Source organism: Symphalangus syndactylus, chromosome 2 (genome assembly GCF_028878055.3).
Source record: "Symphalangus syndactylus isolate Jambi chromosome 2, NHGRI_mSymSyn1-v2.1_pri, whole genome shotgun sequence".
Classification (NCBI taxonomy): domain Eukaryota; kingdom Metazoa; phylum Chordata; class Mammalia; order Primates; family Hylobatidae; genus Symphalangus; species Symphalangus syndactylus.
Genome location: NC_072424.2, coordinates 137,045,633 through 137,067,620, shown reverse-complemented (window position 1 = coordinate 137,067,620; position 21,988 = coordinate 137,045,633). Strand labels below are relative to the sequence as shown.

General features: G+C 45.4%; 1 protein-coding gene across 1 annotated transcript in view; it reads right to left on the bottom strand.

The window, feature by feature from the left end:
• FNDC1 (fibronectin type III domain containing 1) overlaps window positions 1-16,755 on the bottom strand; it is a 101,939-nt gene extending 85,184 nt beyond the window's left edge. Inside the window, exon 1 of the mRNA XM_055268595.2 lies at window positions 16,432-16,755. Coding sequence (XP_055124570.2) covers window positions 16,432-16,558 — 127 coding nt within the window. The 5' untranslated portion in view covers window positions 16,559-16,755. The remainder of the gene's footprint in view (window positions 1-16,431) is intronic.
• Between the last annotated feature and the right edge of the window lie 5,233 nt (window positions 16,756-21,988).

Below are 21,988 nucleotides of genomic sequence, written 5' to 3'. Positions count from 1 at the left end.
TCTCAAGCCAATAGGAACTGACTGTAATTTGCTCAGAGAATATTCTTAAAATAAATCTCCCTTATCCCTCAAGATGTTTCTGAGACATTTTAAGCTGGATTTTTATTAGTCCCATTCAAGTCCAGTTTCCCAACTAATATATAACAGTCTGTTATTAGTCCCATTCAAGTCCAGTTTCCCAACTAATATATAACAGTCTGGCAGATTGCATTAAATTCAGAAACCACCACCATAGACACTATGGATTGGCTACCCAAAAGCTATTCCCAGCTTCTTTCTCCCTTGCCTTCTACTACAGAGGCTGGAATACTAAACATTCAGTCATGACTTTTCAGCTTCCCTTGCAGCTAGGATGGCCATATGATCAACTCTAGCCAATGACAGACATAGGGAGGTTCGTCCTGCCATTTCTCAGAAAGCATTTTAAAGGGGTTAGGTTTGGCTGTTATGGGCTGGTGGCCTTTTGTACCTTCCTCCTTTTTTACCCCTTGGGATGTCAACATGATACCTGGTGATGCAGCTGCCAACTTAAAACATGGAGTGACAATCTTGAGAATGATGACAGCAAAGTGGAAAAATGGAACAAGGCTATGTGTCCATAACCTTGTTAAACCATGGGACAGTCCTGGTCTCTCTGCTCCCAAGTTTACTGGTGAATGAAATAAACAATTCTCTTACTTGTTTAGCCACTGTTAATCAGATATCATGTTGTCAGCAGCCCAACCCACTGCTACCTAACATCACTTCTGGATTTGTAAAATCAAATCATCTTCCTGATGTTTAAATGAGAGCTGCTTTGGTTTAATTTTCATTACTTTCTGTTTGTTATTTTTAAGGGATCCCCTCTGGGAATTTAATTTTGACAATTTCAATGCTTATTTGTCAGTAGGCCATTGACTTGAGTAATTACATCTGCCCAGAGAATGATGCAGCCATAAATCAGACTGAACTTCACCATCAGATCTGGCTGAATTCAATCATTAGGATTTGAGGTTTTAAAGTTCTTGGTCATTTTGTTTCGGATCCAGTGTAAGCAAAAGCTACTGTTTCAGAGCAAAAACAAGATTCCCCCCCACCCTCCATATAAACCACCAGCTTTCCAGAATGGTTTAGGGAAATGGAACTGGAGGAATTCCATAGATATATTTATTTATAACAATCATAAGAAATAACAGGCCCTAAAGAGCAAATGCCTATAGTTGGAAAGGGCTCATGCCTTCCATTGGCAGGCGTCAGAGACCCAACTAGAAGCCAGTACCTTGCAGGTTTTTGTGGAATTTTTTCGCACATTCTTCAAATTCAATTTGTAACCAAGAAATAGTTTCTTAAAGAATGACCATTGTTTGCTAGTCCAGCTAGTCTCAGCCTACTATAAACTGCTTGGCATGCCAGACCAAAAACCACTCCCTGAAAATTTATTCCTTTTCCGAAAATGTGAAAGTCATTGTCTAACTATGTTAAACACTTGGGCATTACTGTACCCAAAATCACCACTCATATTACTCAGAAAGCTCCCTGAAAAACACCCTTAGAAGAGAGGCCAAGCAAAGGTTCCGGAGAGGTAGGTTTGAAACAGAGTGAATGAAACAGACATGACCCAGAGCCAGCTACCACATAGACCCAGTGACAACCCCACTTGCTAATGAGCCGTTTTTAAAACATTTCAGATAATAAAACTCATTTAATGATTATGAATGGGCATAGGTAAATTATCAATAAAAAGGGGAAAACACACTACACACCTAAGAAGCTAAGAGATTAAGTTTTGGATCCATTTGTAATATAGAAAAAAATATTTAAGGAAGTAAAAAAGAAAAGAAAGGAACATTTGCTGACCACCTACTTAGTGCCAGCCATTTCATTCATTTATGGAACAGATATTTACTGAGTGCCTACTATGTGTCAGATTCTAAGCAAGGAACTGGCAATATAGAAGTGATTTAAAATGAGCTGTGTTATCATAACTATTTTCTCTTTGATCCCCATTTCAAAGCCTGTGCACTGCACTTTGGTGTTCGCGTTTTTATAAATAAGGAAACTGAGTCGCAGAGAGTTAAGTGATTTGCCCAAGGGCACACACCTAGTAGGTGACAGTCAAGCTCAGACCCATCAGAAACCATGGACCATGTTCTTTCTACTATACTTTGTTTCCTCTCAGCTGTAATTATAATTAAAGGCAATAAGCATAAACCTAGAGATAAATCAGAACCAAAGATATAAAACTGAAAGCCAACAGTGGCAGCTGAATTCATAAGGACACATGAGCTTGTGCCCTGAATGGATCTTGTGAATGCAAGATTTCATGCTGCCAAATCTTCATCTCTTGCTCCTCAGCTTACTCTATGTCCAACAACAGTGAGTGTCTCCTCCTAGAAGCAACTCTTCTCAGGTCCTCCCTGACCACTAGACTAGCTTCTGGGACACCCACTCCCTGGTTTCTCTTCCATATCATTGGCCACTCCGTCTTGGTCTCCTTTGTCAGCTCCTCTGCCAGAACTCTAAATGGTAGAGCACTGCAGAGCCCAGCTCTGGCTTTCCCTCTTCTCTACTGCACTCCCTCCTTCTCCATCCATGTAGCACACCTGGTGCTATGACTGCAAAGACCATCCATAAGTGGAAGGCTCCTGAATTCCCAACTCCAGCCCTGGCTTCTCCTCTGAGCTCCAGTGTGTCCAACTGTCTACTCGACATCTACACCCAAAGAACACAGAGGTCTGGGGGATGACAGTTTAAATCTGAAATTTTAGTGGTAGGAGAACCAGAAAAAAGTTGCATCACGGAAGCAGGAGAGATTTTCAGGAAGAAGGGAATGTCCACCAGTGTCATGTCAAGTCAAGTCAAGGCTGAAAAGAGCCCATTTTTCTCCTCTTGAAAGAGAGTGTCCACCACCATTCAAGGCCCTCAAAGAAGCAAATATGCCACTCAAGTTTCTCTCTACAAATATCAAACTTAGTCCATTTTTCTATGAATGTAGCTAATCCTACCTACCTCATAGGATTGATGCAAGAATAAAATATGAAAGAAAATCATAAAACACTCCACACAAGTGAGATAACATCAATATGAGGAATAAATGCCACAGAACACCTGATATCCCCAATCACAACCCAATACAAAAGACCCAGCCTGATTCCCAGTATCTCAGCTCTTGGCCAATTCTCCCACCACACACAGCAGAACTGGCATTTGGTCCTCATTTCCTTCCATCTCAAAAATATACTTTTAATTGGAATTTTTAAATCTTGACAGTTGAAAGAAAACTTAGATAATCTGATTCAGCTTCTCCTCTTCCATCTGCCTATTGATTGTAAATCCAAAATAGTCTTCAATGATTTCCATGACTGGACAGACCCAGTCAAATTCCAACACATTTCCCTACCTTCAAAGGTAAACATCTTTGAATATGCTATTCAGTTGGGTGACATAGAGTTACTAAGCAAGCCACTCCCCTGGGAATACAAGTGAATTAATCTGGAGATATGTAAGAAAGGCAATGGGCTTCAATCTACTGAAGGAAGCACTACATTGGCACACGAAAGAGTGAGGGTATCAGGCATTTACTATCAGCTGAGTGCCACTAACAAGAAACATTATCAGGGCCCAGGGGAAAGGAAGTCCTCCCAAAGCTAGGATAATCAGAGAACAGAATATGGCACTAATGGAATTCAAGGAGCGCTTTTACTAGAGATTTTCCCCATGTGTGGAAGCCCCGGGTCACTCACTGCTTTCCAGGGCTTGAATTCCAAGAGGACACATAGTCTGTCCCTCTCTGTGGCTGTGGCCTAGCCTATATTTGACTCCTCAAAATGCTGAGAATTGTTTCCTGTAATGAAACTGCATTACAATTTCAGAGTGCCAGTGGACCCCACGGAACTCATCCCAAGGACCCCAAGTCAGATTCCGCATGCTTGTTAAAAGGGACACACAATCTGCTCAGATAATATCTGGTGTTTGTCTCCTGAATCTCATCCTCCCTAGGTGCTAGCATTGAAAGTGCAGTCATGATGCAGCTGTGAAAATAAGATCACCCCAAGGCCTCACATCTTTTGGGTGTGGTTTGTTTGAATATCAGCAGGTACATATGTGGATTCTGAGAATTATTGGCCAAAACAAGATGCTTCAATTCTCCCAGTCTATCAGAAAGCAATAGAAGGAAATTGTTGGGTGGAGTGGAAAGTGGTATTAAAAAACAGACTGGAGCCAGGGCACATGTTACAGGAAAAGAGAACGTGGTGGTTTTCCATATCATCAAGAAGGTCGAAGGCTGTCAGATCCATGGCCCATGGACTGTCTGTGGTAAAACAAGACTGCTTCATCTCATGACCTGGAAGTCTCAGCTAGAAAATACAATCTAGACAGAAAAAAAGAGAAAGGCACATTCCAAATTTTACAGAATAGGAAAAAAAATGTACTGATTTTTTGAGTTTCAGATTGAGTCAACGCCAAAGTGTGCCCACCAGGCAAAGTCCTCAGACATAGTTGGTGGTTCCTCTTCCTGATCTTACAATTCTCTATGTTTCAATGTAAAAACATTACATCTGGCAAGTAGAAGTTGATTAGAAAGTCCAAGATAATCCTATATTGCTACATTTATCATATTTGGTTGTCATTTATGGCCTCAGCAATCCCAACTTCTTTATTACTAAATCTTTGTAACCCCAGAGCCTAGCATAGTGCCTTGCCCACAGAAGATGTGAGTTAATTACTTATTATTTAATCTATCAGTGAAGGACCTAGCCAGGCTTGATCAAATAATTAAGACCACTTGAATGTCCATAGGTCTTTGGAACTCCAGGTTGACCGTTCGGCACACAATGCATCTCAGGGGCTTATCCCTTCCTCATCTGAGCTATGGCCCAGTGCTGGAAGCTGACGAACTCTTTCGCCTACTGAAAAGGAATCATCACTGATCATTAGAGAAATGCCAGTCAAAACCACAATGAGATACCATCTCATGGCAGTCAGAATGGTGATTATTAAGAAGTCAAGAAACAATGGATGCTGGCGAGGTTATGGAGAAATAGGAATGTTTTTACACTGTTGATGGGAATGTAAATTAGTTCAACCATGATGGAAGACAGTGTGGTGATTCCTCAAAGATTTAAAACTGGAAATACCATTTGACCCAGCAACCTCATTACTGGGTCTATACCCAAAAGAATATAAATAATTCTATTATAAAGATACATGCACACATATGTTCATTGCAGCACTATTCACAACAGCAGACATGAAATCAACCCAAATGCCCATCAATGATAGACTGGATTGTAAAAATGTGGGACATATATACCATGGAATACTATGCAGCTATAAGAAGGAATGAGATCATGTCCTTTGCAGGGACTTGGATGATGCTGGAAGCCATTATCCTCAGCAAACTAATACAGGAACAGAAAACCAAACACTGCATGTTCTCACTTATAAGTAGGAGCTGAACAATAAGAACACATGGACACAGAGAGGGGAACAGCACATACTGGGGCCTGTCAGGGGAGGACAGGGAGTTGGGGCAGAGCATCGGGAAACATAACTAATGCATGCCAGGCTTAATACCTAGGTGATGGGTTGGCAGGTGCTGCAAACCACCATGGCACACATTTACCTATGTAACAAACCTGCACATCCTCCACATGTACCCTGGAACTTAGAGTTAAAATTAAATTAAAAGTTTAAAAAAGAAAAGGAATCATGTTGGTAAGCACACCACACATTATGAGTTAAACTGTATCCCTTCCAAAAATATATTGAAATTCTAACCCCTGGTATTTGTGAATGTGACCTTATTGGGAAATTTTGGAAATACAGTCTTACAGAGTTAAGATGGCCAAACCTAATCCCATATGACCGGTGTCTTTATAAAAGAAGATGCAGGGAGAATGCCATATGACGTGGAGGCAGAGGTTGGACTGATGTGTCTAAAAGCCAAGGAAACCACAAGAAGCTAGGAAGAAGCAAGGAAAGCCTCTCTCCCAGGGCCTTCCAAGAGAGCATGACTGGCCCTACAGATTCCAGACTTCCAGCTCCGGAGCTGCAAGATAATACATTTCTGTTGTTTAAAGCCACTCAGTTTGTGGTACTTTATTACAGCAGCCCTAGGACGCTCACATACTGTGTAACTACAATTCTTCTCTCCAAATGAAAATGGACTTCCAACACAAAGCAACTGTGTCACTAATGCATATGCTGACACCACACAGTTAGGGTGGGAGGGAAGCAGGACACTGTCCCACACTCGGCACCACCCCCTTATTCTGCTGGAGGCCGGTCAACATACATAAATATATTTAGGTATATCATATGTAACTAATACCAAAGAAAGCACATCCAGTCATTTAGTAAGTAGTCACTGAGCCTCTGCTATTTGCGGGCAGCATTCTAGACATGGAGGCTACAGCAGGGAATAAAACCAACAAAATGTCCTGCCCTCATGGAGCTTACATTCCAGCAAGGGAAGATAGCCAAGTATCAAATAAGCCAGTAAAATATATGAAATGCCGGATGTTGACGAGGGCATGGAGCAAAATAAGGCAGTGATAAGATGTGCTGGGGGTAAGGATAAGATTACCCTGTTAAAGGCAGAGAGAAGTCCAGAAGGCCTCCTGAGAAGATGTTGCACAAAAAACCTGAAGAGGGTGAGGCGTCAACCCATAGATTGTTTTTGTTTTTGTTTGAGACGGAATCTCGCTCTGTCACCCAGGCTGGAGTGCAGTGGCCCAATCTTGGCTCACTGCAGCCTCCACCTCCTGGGTTCAAGCGATTCTCCTGCCTCAGCCTCTTGAGTAGCTGGGATTACAGGCATCCACCACCATGCCTGGCTAATTTTTGTATTTTTAGGAGAGACAGGGTTTCACTATGTTGGCCAGGCTGGTCTCGAACTCCTGACCTCAGGCGGGTGATCTGCCCGCCTTGGCTTCCCAAAGTGCTGGGATTACAGGCATGAGCCACCGCACCCGGCAATCCACCCACTGGAGGGTTGCTCAGGCAAAGGGAACGGCCAGTGCAAAGGCCCTGAGGCTGGAAGGGGCCTCATACATCGCAGGACCAGCCAGGAGGCCAGGGGCCAAAGCAGATGGCGAGGGAGGGCGTGGTGTGGAAAGGATCATGCACAGTCTGGAAAACTTGTTGGGACTCTGGTTTGTATCTGAGGGAGTCAGGGAGCTACTGGAAGGTTCTGTGACATTGTGCATCACGAGAATCACTGCAGCTGCTGTCCTGAGACTGGAATGTTGCAGGACAGGACAGGAGCAGCGAGACTATGGAGAGGTCACTGCAAAAATCCAGGTAATATGGCTTGGACCAGGGTGGTAGCCGCACTTCCCTGAGATGCCAAATTGCATGCCATGATTTCTCCATTTACAAAAAACAACAACAAAAAAAAAACAACACTTGCAAGCTAACTGCAGTGATCACAAGCAGAATGGGCAAAATAGTTTTCAAAACAGGCTTTGGACAATCTCAAAAGGTGACATACTGTAGAACGGCATTTATATGACATTCTTAAAATGACAAAATTATAAAATGGGGGAACAGATTTGTGTCTGGGATGGATGGGAGGAAGGAAGGTAAATGTGGCTACATTAGGTAGCACCAGGGCCTTCTCAGAGAACTCTTCCGCGTCTTCGCTGTCCTGGCTGGGATGCGGCACTACAGCTACGCAAATGCCGCCTTTAGGGGAAACTGGGTGGAGGGTACATGGTACGTCCACCTTACTTCTGTCGACCTAAACAACAGAGAGGGAGACTCCAGGAGAAAATGATGTTGATTTAGGAGTATATATTGCCATGGGAATTTGTATGCCACAGTGAACTATATGCGTATTCAAGGAGTGAAAGGAAGACAAAGGCTTTTAAAGCAAAAATAAGGAAGACAGCAACTGTCTTGAGATAATTATCCTTGGCTACAAGGATCAATGAAGAGGATAGTGCCAGTCTGAGGATGGACAGGAAGTTGCTGGGCAGATGTCAGGTTGTCATGGCCTTTTGCAAGCTTGTAATGTTTGTAGTCTTTGCTGAGAGCTCTTGTTATCAGGCATTCGTGAGTGAGAACCCTCCCCTCCTGGCCTTCCATGGCTCTGTTTGTCAGGGGTTTTAGCACAAGTGGCTCCATTTTAATTCTGACAACGTTCATCCTTCTTATAGTTGAACAGGAATCTATGACTATCTCAAAATTAAAACTTTTTTAAAACATTTTTTGAAAAATAGCATTTATGCCTAGAGTGAAGTCCAAACCGCCGACCTTTATGTCTGAGGGGGGGGAATGGGCACAACAGAATCGGCCATAAGAAATGATCGCTGAAAGCACCCCACAACACTGTGCTAATGTAAACACAGCCACGCCAGCTTCTCTGTGAAGGGCACAACTGAGCTTTCTGTTCTCTAAGTGTGACTGATGCGTCATCACGAGAACACATCCATCAGAGGAGGCCGAGCCCTCTCTGCACAGGGATTTTATTGTATATGTGATTCTGTGCCACCATGGCAGTTTTCCCCACCATCCCCCAGAGCACCCATAAATTTCACAGCGCTTTTGTCAAAAGCAGCTTCTCCTCCTGATTCTTCAGAAGGGGCTCACAGTGAGCCCGCCTGCCCCAGGTCCTGCCCTCCCCTGCCTGGCTAGGGCAGCTTCTCCTGAGCTCCTAGGATACCACACCTGACCACACCTGTCACACCCCATCCAGCCCCGTGAGTTCCACCATGGGTGACTGTGGATGAGACTCCATCTCCAGATAAATGTGGGGTCATGAAAAATTAGGAGACATCACTGCACACCTTTCTCAGGTACTTTATTAAAATGCTAGCTAACTCCAGCCACAGCACTAGGGCTTAAGGTACCCGCTATTCACACTTCTTCAAGAGCGGCACATGCTCATCTCCACTCTGTTTGCAGACTTAGTGGAAGTCTCAGTAAATTGTGTCCATTCATTTCCCTTTAAGCCAAGTTACTTACCACTCCCCGCCCATGAACTCCTAAAATTACACAGGGTCTTTCCTCGGGAACCACACTGAATTCGGCACAGAAGCACCCCTGGCCCCAAAGCCAATATACTCAACTGTTCAAGACTTGCACTATAAATCAATCCTACCAGACTGCCCACATATAAATACATGAGACTCATGCTACCCTGGAGCCCTTTCCAAAATAGGACTGTTCCAGAACATATAAGCCATTTCAGAAAACATGGAACAAAGATGATTCTTCAAATGAGATATGACTGGAGGTGATACAAGTAGGTATTTGGTCTATATTGTCATGAAGAAAGCCCCAAACAAGTAAACAAATATAGAAGAAGCCCCAAACAATGAACAAAAGCCTCAATGGCCCTTTCTGGCCAGAGCCCATGCAGTACTGGGATTGGCTGCTACCTGACCTCCCACTGACCCAGCGATGTGCCAACTTATGGCACTCCCTTGATGGCCACCAACACTATGGATCAAGGTCGGACCCCGGGACTTTCCTGAGCTGGGTGCCTCCTACACCTCCAACCCTGAATGCCACCATTGACCCAGAGCAGCACTTAGCACGAACCACCCCGAACGTTCCTGGTTCCTTGCATGTGACTTCACATGTGCAGCAGGGTCTGTTCCTCGACCAGAGATGTCCTTCCTCGGCGTCTTTCTCCAACTAATGCCTATACCCGTCTCACAAGGGCTCAGATATAGCTGGCCTTGACCTCCCAGTCAATTCACCCCCAAGACACCTGTGCCACCTCTGTCCTAGGATGTATCACCTGTCTGCATTATCCTTATCCAGCCCTCCTTGCCTGTGTGTCCTCTGACAGCAGGCACTATGTTCATCTGACTTTGTGTCTTTGTCTGACTCCTAGTAACCCTTGCTGAATGGATGAATGAATGAATGAATGAATGGACATCCTTCAAATGGAGACTCACACAAAGTTAGAGCTGGGGGGCCCTTCACAATATCTAGGTCAATCCCCTCACTTTGCTGATGAGAAAACTGAGGCCTGAAGAGTTATGACCCACCCAAGGTCACACAGCCAAATTGGTGGCTCAGTTAGGACCTAATAAACCAGATGAAGGGACGTGACACCATAAAACAGTCCCTAAATAGCAGAGCCCAGCATTTAAATGGCACATTTCTCCTGAGAAGTTCAAGACACTTTAACGTTGTGAGCATCAGCCTCACCACCTCTGTGAGATGTAGGGACTTGTCAACCATATAGATTAGCCACTAATGTTTCTCAGCATTGTTCCTTGACTTCAATGGTCCAGTAAACAAAACTGAATGTCTTAGCACAAGGTGGTAGCACTTCCGGGAGCCTTCTGGTTAAATACAGTCTCAAAGGTTCAAAGTTGTGATTTCCACGGTAAAGATCAAGCACTCACAGAGAGTGGCGAAGAGTTTGGGTAACAGGTTAGACACTGAGCCCCGGCTTCAAGATGCTGACAGGCGAGCTTAACAGGACCACCAAGGAAAGGGTCTTCCTGCTGTGAGGACCCTGCTCATATCCACAGGCCAAATCCATCTTGTAACAGAGGCTACATTCACTGCCACTTTGTCTTAAGCCCTGCTGGAGTTCAACACATTTCAGTACCTCACATAATCATTTTTCAACAGCCGACAGCAATGTTACAAAAGTAAACTCAGGAAGGCATTCTTAGCAGATCAAAGATGTGAGTGTTGGCACTCACATCCAGCCTAGAGAAGAAAACAAGGAGATAGAGTAAACGCTCAAACCAACCAGAACAGGGGTGTCTGCAGGGAGAGTGTGGGATCTGAACCCCAAAGACTGAGTATTAGATTACAGACTTTGGGAAAATCAGTTAACCTCTCTGACCTCAGTTCCCCCAGTAGCAAGATGAGGATGTTACTGACTTCACAAGGTCACTGTGAAAATTAAATTAAATAACAGAGAGAAATGGTGAACTCCGTGACACTTTAAACTGCCAGTTATTATTAAAAGGAAGTAAAAATGTACACCTAGGAATTCCTCATAAAACTGAAAATAGAATTATGTAGATTGTACTTTATAGATTATAAGGATGCCATAATTAAGTCATTTACTCCACATATAGGAGACCGTGGTAAAGAAATGTGAGCAGCACCTACTTTGTAATTAACATGAACACCTCTCAAGTTATTTTGCTACATCACAAGTGTAGCATTATTATAATAACTAGAATACACAGTATATAATTATAATAATTAGACATTATAATTGTAATATTATCCTCTCTTGATACAAAAATTAACATTGATGGTGGAGGGGAGAGGCTGAGACGGGACCCATCAGGGCCAAGGAGGCAGTTACTCAGTTACCAAGGCTGGTACCCCTGCGACATCCCTTACTCTCACCCCATCTTCCAGCTGCTGCATCTTTGGTGGAGGCCTGCAGAGGCATCAGCGGCACCCCAACAGCCAGCGGGCTTCTGACCCCAGCTGCAGGTCCAGGCAATTTCCTTTCTCACCAGTGCTTATTTGAATTTGCTAACACGCAGCCATTTCGACCCTTAATGAGTGATCTGTCCTTTCCCATTTAATAAATGAAGGAAGCGCCAATGAGTAGAAAAATTGCCAAAAGGCAAGCACTAAGGGAGAAACAAGACAGATAACTGGATGTTTGTCCTAATTTGCTTATCTCTATAAAGCCACAGAGACAGCTAAGTCCAACTAGGGCTGCACGGACAGGCCTGCGGGTGGTGACTTCGGCTCCAGAAGTCCAGGAGCGCCCTCTAAGGACCTCAGAGCGCAAGCGCTGCCCAGGCCGGGCCGAGGGAGGAAGACGCAGGTTTTTCATAGGCAAAGATAACTTTTAGGAGGGAGGAAAACAGGGTGCTCACGAATGTGAATAACCAGTTCACATACCTCCCTGATTCCAAATGTTCTAACATACATCTACAAAAGTTGGTAAAAGAGATGGATGAAACAGTATCCACCACTGTCCCTCAGCGACCCAGCTTTCCTCCCCAAAGGCACCAAAGTTTGTAGTTTCATGGGTATTCTAACAGAAACGTCCTGTGCAGTTACAAGTAAATACATACACGTACATATTCCTTTCTCTACTTTACTTTTATACCCTTAAATACCTCTATTTTTTAACTGAAATAAAAGCTTCTGATAACAGTTTAATTATAACTCAAGAAATCCCTAAGTTCCACGGGGGGCAATGAAAAGAGGTCTGCTCCTTAATCAGGCAAGGGTGATGGAGCCTCTCCCGAAATGTTTGCTTCCAGGCTCCCTGCCCCCCCTCATCCCTTGAGGTAGGAAGAATAATGGTCCCCCAAAGATGTCCTTGTCCTAATCCCGAGAACCAAGGATGTGGGCACCTCTAGAAGGTAAAAAGAGCAAGGAAATAAATTCTCCCCTAAAGTTTCAATGCAGGCCTTGATTTTTGCCCAGTGCGGCACATTTCAGACTTCTGATCTCTATAACTATAATAAAGATCATAAATTTGTATTGTTTCAAGTCATTAAGTGTGTGGCAATTTGTTATAGCGATAGGAAATGAATACACTCTCCTTCCCCTCCTGTTTTCAGGGAACGGGCCTTTAGAACTTAAGTATGATGTGAATGGTCTTGGTAGGGTATATTGATCATGCTCTGGAACTGTCTGGTGATAACTTTCCAGGGAAGCGAATTGTCACCCTGCAATCCTATTACAACCTCTGAGTCCACACGAATAAATTTCATGATCAGTTGATGAACAAAACAGCTCTTACATCTGCCATTGGCAGGTTCCAGTGCACAAAAAAGGAGAGAGGGTCTCACCACGTTCTCTCAAAGAGGACTGAAGTAACAGGGAAACCCCATAAAGCCACATGCAGGTTGAGCCACAGGCAAGCTTCTAAAGGCTTCCAGAGATGGAAGGCGCCTCCTTCAATTGACCTATTCTGAAGCAGAGACTAGCCCAAGGCCCCCAGGAGTGCAGGACAGCACTGCCACTCACACCCAGGCATCCTGATTTCTAACCTACTTCCCTCCGTATATACCAGTGTGTCTCAAACATTTTGGTGTCTGAATTATCTTCTATTCTTAAATTTATGAGGATGCCAAGGAGGTTGTGTTTCTGTGAGTTTTATCTATCCTTATTGACTTTACTGGGAATTAAAACTAAAATATGTACTTATTTATTTTAAAAAACAATAATAAACCATTACCTGTTGACATACAAATATATTTATATGAGAAGTAACTGTTTTCCAAAACAAAGAGAAATGAGTGAGAAGAGCAGCTTTGTTTCTACATTTTGGCAAATCTTTTTAATAGAATATCTCCGATCTGCTTATGCATTCAATCTATTGCAGTATGTTGTTTTGGTTGGAGAAAACCCAAACTCACACAGATGTGTGGCTGGACAACTATTTCAATAGCCTTTTTGGATAATTTTGAAAAATCTTTGATATTACACCAAAATTCATCAAGTAGCCAATTCTTAGAATTGGACATCATATGAAGAATTTTTCATATTTTGTTACATTAAAAATCCATTGGGCTATCATGCACTTTGAAAAGATCTTTTACCCATGCAAGATTGTTGTAAGGCTATACACTGGTCATTTGGATCTATTGGTTTATTTGGTTATGCAGATCATCCAAATGTTGACACATTTTATAAGATGACATTTACAAATCCCATTAATTTATATCACCATTGATCTCACTAGAAAAAAAACTTAAATATTGGGAAATTTTCAAGCTTACAGTGGTGGAAACAGCTTGGCAAAATTCTAATTTTCACTTGAAAGCTGAAATGTTATCATTGGCAAGCAATAATAGCAGTTATTTTACTAGAAGTAGCAGGTTCTCTTTGTTCATTTCTGAGAAAATATCGGCCAAATACCCAAGTCAGAATAACTCTAGTTTGTCTGTTGTCATTCTTTGTGGTAAATACCACATTCCATTTTTAAAAATCAGTTAGCTTAATGCACTACTCAAACAATCACACCAGTGCTTCCCCCTGGGGTTGCCACCGAACTTGGTCATCAGCAGTAGTAACTTATGTGTCCTTCCCATTTATTTACACTATTAAAAAGACATACACTCAAAGATAGAAAGATTTGGTAAAATTAATAATTTTACTGTGGCATCAAGAACATTCTTAATGAAACTGGCAAATATTTTTTTAACTGCAAAGGCCCCCCAAAATTCAATGACTTCTAGTGCATGGCGATGTCCCTGCCTTGATTCTCAGTAAGGCACCGCAGTTTACCCATCAAGCTTTTGCACCCTGAGTGCAAATGTCAACTGTGAAAAAGGAAAATAGCATCTTAGTAATCTTAGTATTACTTTGAAAACAGTTTTGACACGGAGAATTCCCTAAAAGCATCTTTAAAGAAAATAAAAATCATCCCTAACCACCCTAAGATAGCCACTGTAAATATGTGCATGTGTGAGTACATCCACATATGTTTAGAAAAATATATCATGCCAGACTGTCAAGGCCATCATAATTTTAATCTTTGCATAGTATCCTATTGTAGGGATGGATATGTGTGGAGGAGGGGGCACTGCTTGCTTATTTTGTTTTATGTTTAATTGACCCTACATTGAAGGGCTTATCCAGATCTTCAATGTGTCCTGCTTTAAGCAAAGTCCCTCGGAGCCACTATTATGTGACCGTGGGTAATTTCCTTACAGAGATTCTGGCCCCAAAAGGGTGGTGAGGGGGAGAGCTTGACACAAGCAGCTTGCTTGGTCCATGCATTAGTTCAACCAGAGAGAGGGAGCAGTCTGTCCGTGGCGTTGCTGTCAAAGGGAGCCCATGAAAGAAATTATGTAGCCCATAATTTCATCCACAGCATGGGGAGCTATCTACATATAGGTTGCTATGTCTGTTTCTATCCTTCTATTACTTAATTTAAATTTAGTAGATTTCATTCTGAAATGTGCTTGTCCTCCTTTGTCCACTTCTAGTCTGGTCAACATTTGACTGTAGATCCCACGTCAACACAGTAGAGAGAAGGGCTGGGAAGCCGTCCAGCCCCAGCATTCCTCAGCACAGTGATTCACAGAGCAGAAGGCGAAAGAAGCAAGAGTGCAGATCGCGGTGGGATTCCAGGAGCTCTCACAAACAACCCCGCTCGGACCCACTCACATGCAACCCACGCGCAGGTGGCAGAGGAATCGGAAAGGCAGGAGGCTGGAATCGCCACAAAGCCAGAGCAGCACTTGTTCCAGTTTCAGACCATTTTCAGAAACAAAAACTCTTTCAGCAGTCGGAAAATTTTCACTTAGAAAAACAAAAGCCAGGAGTTGTAGGTGGGGAAGTTGGAAGACTTTATTTAGTTTTATTCCTCTCAAATACTGTGCAAAATATTCAGTGAATACTTTCCTAGAGATCACTAATGGGAAGAAAAACACCCTACGGCAGGCACTGCCTTTTATGAGAAAGTGGCATTGGCATCAGAATACCTCGCATAAACCTGAGCCAAGCATTGGAATGATGTATCTACCAAAAAGTCACAAAGTAATGTGATCCCCAACTTTTCTTCCTTTACCGCTGAAGTAAGAGAACAATATATACACTAAATAGCATCATAAAACTGGTACCCTCGTTGGAATAGTATCTGACAATCATTGTCTGCTTCTTGGATTTCTACAAACCAATGACCTAAAAGCCAGTTTCAAGTGTAAAAATGCCTGCACAGGAGGTGGGAACAAGGGCAGCCGAAGGCTTAGGAATGAAAACCTCGCCACAAACTTGTCTCTCTCTGCAGGAAACTTGCAAGAAATCTGACAAGAGCGCGCTAGCATTTTCTGAAAAGCATTGCTCTCAAAGGAAGCATCCATCCTGGCTGCAGCCTCAGCCATCGCGGAAGGGCGAGCTTCTCTGGAATCAGCTTTCTCATTTCCCTGTCCCTCCTCTCAAGACAAACATTTTCTCCCAGCTTGAACGTTCCCCCCAGGCGCGCGGGCCTCCTGCCGCCTGGAGCCGAGCTGGCACTGGAGCGCGTCTCCTCCGGAGCGCAGAGGCACCCGACGCCCTGCGGCAGCTCGCAGCCTTTCCCCACGACCTTCTAGAACAGCCCCGCTCTGCCTCCCTCCGGTCTCCCGAGTGCGCCCGTCATCCTGCCTCGGGAGAGGTGAACGCGGAGAAAGGATGACCACCTACGCTCCCGGGAAATTCTGGGCAAAGAAAGGCATTACCCCAGCCCGCACGCCGAAAGTCGCCTTTCTTTTCCTTTTTTCCCCACTGTGCCTGAATCTCCCGGGACACTTAGACGGCTGGAGCCTCCCGACCCCAGGGCGAGCGACGGCAAAGTTAAACGCCAGCGTGCTGCGGTCTTCGGGCACCAAGGCGTCCCCGCTCCCGCCACCCGCACAGGGCGCCAAGTGCCCCGACCCGCGAGTGACGAGGACGCACAGGCTAGTGACACGATCCGTAGCCAGCACTGAGCGGGAGGACGGGGCCCGAGCGCAGGAGGGTGCGCGGGGAGCGGAGGAGCGCCGGGGGCCCGGGCGCGGCGCGTACCTGGGGCCCCTGCCGAGGAGGCGACGGGGAGCAGCGCGGCCAGGAGCAGCAGCGCGGCCAGGAGCAGCAGCGCCGCCCAGGGCAGCCGGCGCGGCGCGCGCAGGGTCGCCCCGGCCTCGGGGGCCATCGAGAGCCCGGGGTGGGCCGGGGCTGGGTGCTCGCGGCTGGCAGGGGGGCGCTGGCCGGAGTCTGGGGAGTGCGGAGGCGCCGCCGTCGGGTCCCCTCCGCCGTCTGTCTGTTCTGCGCGCTCTGCGCGGTGCCCGCCGCGCCCCTGCCCCGCGGCGATCGCTCCCGGCCGCGCACCGGCAGCCGCGCTCCGCCACTGAGGCCGCCGACCTCCCGCCGAGCCTTTTAGCTGCACTCGGGCGCCCCCTGCCGGCCTGCGGGTCTGGGGCCAGGGCCGGCGGGCGCGACCGGGGCGACGTGGGCGACGGGTGCGACGGGGGCGGTGGGGCCCGGGCTGGAGGCGGGAGGGGCGCGGGACGGAGGGGCCGGAGCGCCCCGGACTGACTTAGCCGTTCTGAACTTGCGGCGGTCGCTGTGCTGGGCCAAGTGGCTGAGGAAGTTCCTCCCCTCGTCTAACCCTCTCATTTTCTGACTGGGGAAGTCGCCCATCGCGCCGAGGAATGCCCTTTGTCCCCTTACAGAAACACCTCTGCGCCCCACGTGGGGACTCGGGCCAGGACCCCTCACCCGGTCCGCAGCGCTGTAGTTCCTGTGGTAGCCCAGTCCTTCCACGTCCCTACCCGCACCCAGCGCGCCCACGTCAGGGGTTTTCAGCGTCCTTAGACCCTGCTCCGTCTGGCTGTTATTTCTAGGGCGCGCACGATGCCGGTCGAAAAGGAACCCAGTTTTCAGTGTGCCTTGCTGCCCAGGCCAAGGACTCAGCGGACCTCGCCTTTCCCTTTTCTGTAATTTTAACACTGTCCCAGGTCTCCCTATTCCTCCTTCCAACCTGGAAGCCTCGCGGCCCTCCAGATGGACTCGGAGCGCCCCTGGAGGCTACAGCGACCCGAGCTCTAGGAAGGCCGGGTCCTGGACGCCGCGTGCTGCTGTCCGCCGACCGGTGTCCTCGCAGAGATAACCTGGCTGAACTCACCGCCCAGCGCTATGTCAGTTCTCCCTCATGACAACCCAAAACTTGACCGGATTTGTGTTCTGCAGAGAGGAAAAAAAAAAGGTAAATGAATTGTAAAGAGATGAAAACTGGAAATACAGTATCTCTTTGAATTTGAGCACCCAGGAAAGGCGTAAACCTACCGCCTTCCTTTCCAGGAAACTCTCCTGCTTCCCAACAAAGGTTTTTTGTTTGTTTGTTTTTCTTTTTCTTTTTCTTTTTGTTTTGAGACAGGGTCTCCCTCTGCCTCTGCTGCCCGGGCTGGAGTGCAGTGGTGCAGTCTTGGCTCACTGCAACCTCCATATCCCAGGCTCAAGCTATTCTCCTGCCTCAGCCTCCTAAGTGGCTGGGACTAAAGGTTTCAGCCACCATGCCCAGCTCATTTTTGTATTTTTTGTAGAGACAGGGTTTCCCCACGTTGCCCAGGCTGGTCTCAAACTCCTGAACTTAAGCAATCTGCCCACCTTGGCCTCCCAAAGTACTGGGATTACAGGCGTGAGCCACCACGCCCAGCCTAAACACACTTTCCTGCATTACTCCCTTATGTTACCATGTTTCCCCACATGCCATTTAATGGAGCTGTGTGGTTTCTGTCTCACCAGCAGCCACCCGGCTCTGCCTATTTTGGGGGAATGGTAGCTCCCTCCCCAACTCCAACCAAGTGACAGGCCCCCTCCTTACTCCCACTCCTTCCCAAAGCCCCACTTCCCCACTGGCTCAGGGCTCTGCAGTGGCCTAGACAGGGTCACTCAGAGTTGGGACTCTTCTAACGTGGGCTGGTGGAAAGGTCTTTTTCTCCCATCATTCGTGGATTTGGAAGGATGGTAGCCATGGCAGGCTGAAACACAGCCTTCCCCCCCAAAAAGGCATTCCCGTCCCAGTCCCTGGCCCTGTGAATGTCACCTTACATGGTTTATTAAAAAGCAATTAAGCATGTTGAGACAGAGAGATTATCATGGATTATCTGGGTGGGCCCTAATGCAGTCATGTATGTGACTTATAAAACAGAGGAGAGGGAGATTGACACACACAAGAGAAATCCAGGTGAGGACGGAGGCAGCCATGGGAGTGATGCACCCACCGCTCAGAGATGCTGGCAGCCACTAGAGGCTGGAAGAGGCTCCTCCAGAGCCTGTGCTAGACTGCAGGCCAGTGGAACTGATTTCAGACTTCTGGTCTCCAAGACTGTGAGAGAGCAAATTTCTGTTGTTTAAGCCACCCTCCCCGTTTGTAATTATTTGTTACAGCGGCCACAGGATACCAATGCAGTAGCCAGGATGGGCCTGTGGCTCTGGCTCCAGCCTCCAGGGACACCAGCCAGAGAGAAGGAAGCCACGCATGGAGAACGGCCAAGCGGGTAGAAAAGTGCCGGGCAGGTGCGAGAGTCCCGGGCTCCAGCCTCACCCCTGCGCTTTCTGAACGCTGGTTCTGGGGAAAGCACATTCCCTTTTGCTAACTTGGAATGAGAATTCTATTTTCTATAACCAATGAGTCTTGACTAGTGCACTCCCCGCTGTTCTTAAGAGGACAAGAACCAAGATTTATCTTTATTGCTCATCTGTCACCCAAAAGAGGCCATCACAGAACAAAACACAGTAACATCCGGGAAATGCTGAGGTTAATTGCCATACATTCATTATTCAGCAAATACTTATTGTGATCTACTCTGTCCCCAACACTGCTGTAGACCCCAGGGATTAGCAGTGACTAAATGCAGATGAATAGCAGGAGGTAAGTTAAAAGCAGAGAAGGGGAGGCAGCACTGAGGACCTTACAGGCTACAGGAAGGGTTTAGGCTTTCACTCTGAGAGGTGAAGGGTGACACTGGAGAATTCTGATCAGAGGAGACATGGGTAAGCAGGTTCTTACAATCCCAGTGAGGCAAGACGGTGCTTGGACATGATGGACAGCAGTGGGGCATGAGAACCAACGAGGTTCTGGATGCATCTTAAAAGTATGGCATGGGAGATTTTCTGACTCATTGGATGTGGAGAAAAAGAGGATTTGCAATATACCAAGTCACACTATTCTCATGCTGCTCATTAACTCTCCATTGTGACTTCTGTAATTTCAGGATGTCACTCTTTAATTTCATTTTAACGAACTAATCATATTCCATAATCTGTAGATGCACACAGTGAAAGCTCATCAGACACCAGTTTCCTTCCCTGCATCCTCAAGAGATGCCTGTGCACTTATCTTCCTCCCCAGAATGATACTTATTAGAGCAACTTTCTTAGGGGTACATTTCAGAGTGAAGCACAATGCAAAATTACTTCCAATTTTAGAGTTTCAGAACCCTCAACCATGGGCTGTTTGATATTAAATGAAATTACTGACACTTATAAGTTCTGATTCTGATTTCATTACAAATTTGAGAGTGTGTGTTTAATCAAAAGGAATTATTACCTTTAGGTTTAAAAGGTCTTAAAGAAACTGGAACTAGGAGTCAGTCATCTGTTCTGAACGTGGTCATCTCAAAAATATGAGCACACAGAAGTTTTCTTCCTTCTTGTCAGTTTTGAGTCCAATGTCAATACTGTTGTCCTGTGAAAGATTTTAAGATTTTAAGATTTTTCCACATAATTTCCTAATGTCCTGATTGTTGCTTCTATTTTATTCATCAAAACCAAGCAGAGTGGAGGTTGCTCTGGGGCTAGATGGATGGCCAGTCATTAAAATCAATGCCTTATCAGTCTGCCTTAGTTCTGTGGTTTTATCTGGCTTTACAGATCAGCTTGTGTTCATATACCCTATTTCTGGTTCTAGTTGTTTTTAAAATAACCATACATCCAAGGAGTTCCGCACTCCTCATACACATTGTCATGGCATTCCTATGTGATAGGGTAAATTAAATTGCTATTCTCGTGTTTCATATGGATAAATGGGAAGCAAGTTCAAATGACCTTCCAGTTAGGACTCAAGTAGAGCGTTGAAAGTGCGTGTCTCATATTATTCATCTGACATCAAATCTTGTTCAGTCTTCAATTTGGCTCGTGTGGCTCTTTAATTCCTTTTTAAGCACCACATTTGAATATATGCACATATTGTGACCGCTGCAGGACACTACACAATACCCATTACACAATAGCGATGTGTTTTTAAAAGACTACATAGGAGAACAAAAGAGAGTGTGCACCTATAGCACTTGCTGTGATTGTGGGGAGCTCAATAAATCAGACACAGAAGATCTGGAGGAATCAGTCCCCAGCATTCTATGAACAGAGGGAAAAGGGAAAAGAAAATAGAGGCAGGCCGAGTCGACGCTGCCATCTCAATTTCACCTTGACCTGGGAGTAGTATGATAGAAACAGCTTCTAACTGGCAATAAAATAAAATAATAAAATAATGCTTTACTACTTTTCTTGAACAGTATTCCTTTTGTTCCGATGCTCACAACAACTTTAGGGGCACTGTTCTGATTTTACAGGAGAAAATCAAAGCTCCAAGAGGTTGTGTGGCATGTGCTTGGCCCTTTAACTGGTGAGCCTGGGAGTCCAGTCTGAGCCTCTGACCCCAAGTGCACATCTCTCTCCGCCACACATGACCCTCAGAAGGTCCTTCCCTCTCTCCCATTTTCATTAAAACTATGAGGATTAATGGAGACAGGACAAATAAAGGTCTGTTTTGCACACCCCGTGTCCCCATACCCACTGCAGATTTATCGGAGACACTTCCTTATCATCCAGATAGTGACCAATCCCTCTTAGCAAACAACTACATGAGACCCCAATGTTATATCACTCATGTTCTTAGAGTTTCAAAGATGCAGACAAGAAATGGTGCTTCTTAAAAAAAAACCCTGCCATGAATCTATCATTGCCCAAAACACACTTCCTCTGCATAGAAGTTCTAACGTGTTTCCACTGCAAGGCAGTGCCAAGGCAATTCTCTTCTGTTGTACAAATCTACTAGGAATTAGTGAAACATAAATGATTAAGGTGTCAGACACCAGCCTCACATGTGCATGGTTGGCATGATTAAATAAAAAAACTCACGGATTTGTGTTCTAAGTTTCTGTTGAATGGCCCAGGTCAACCCAGCCTACATTCCACACATGGAAGAAGATATTCCAATTCTGCCAACTACTGCTTGTCAATGAGGACAAGATAAATCATTCATTCATCTATTCCTTTATCTATCCTTTGTTGAACACCTATTTTTGTTCCATGCCATGTTGCAGAATCTAGGGGTGCAAATGTGACTAAGAAACACACAGCCCATGCTTCGAAGTGCTCACAATCAAATGCAACAGATAAACAAACAAACAACTGAAAACAATCACAATCCAACGTGACAAGTGCTGTAATCTTCAGGCCATGGAGCTTAAAGGAATTTTTATAAATGTTGCCCAACACTTCCTTTATTTTACTTATTTTCCCACCAAGGAGATTTTTAACCCTATGTCTACTTCCCATAGGCAGACACAGGGGTACGTTC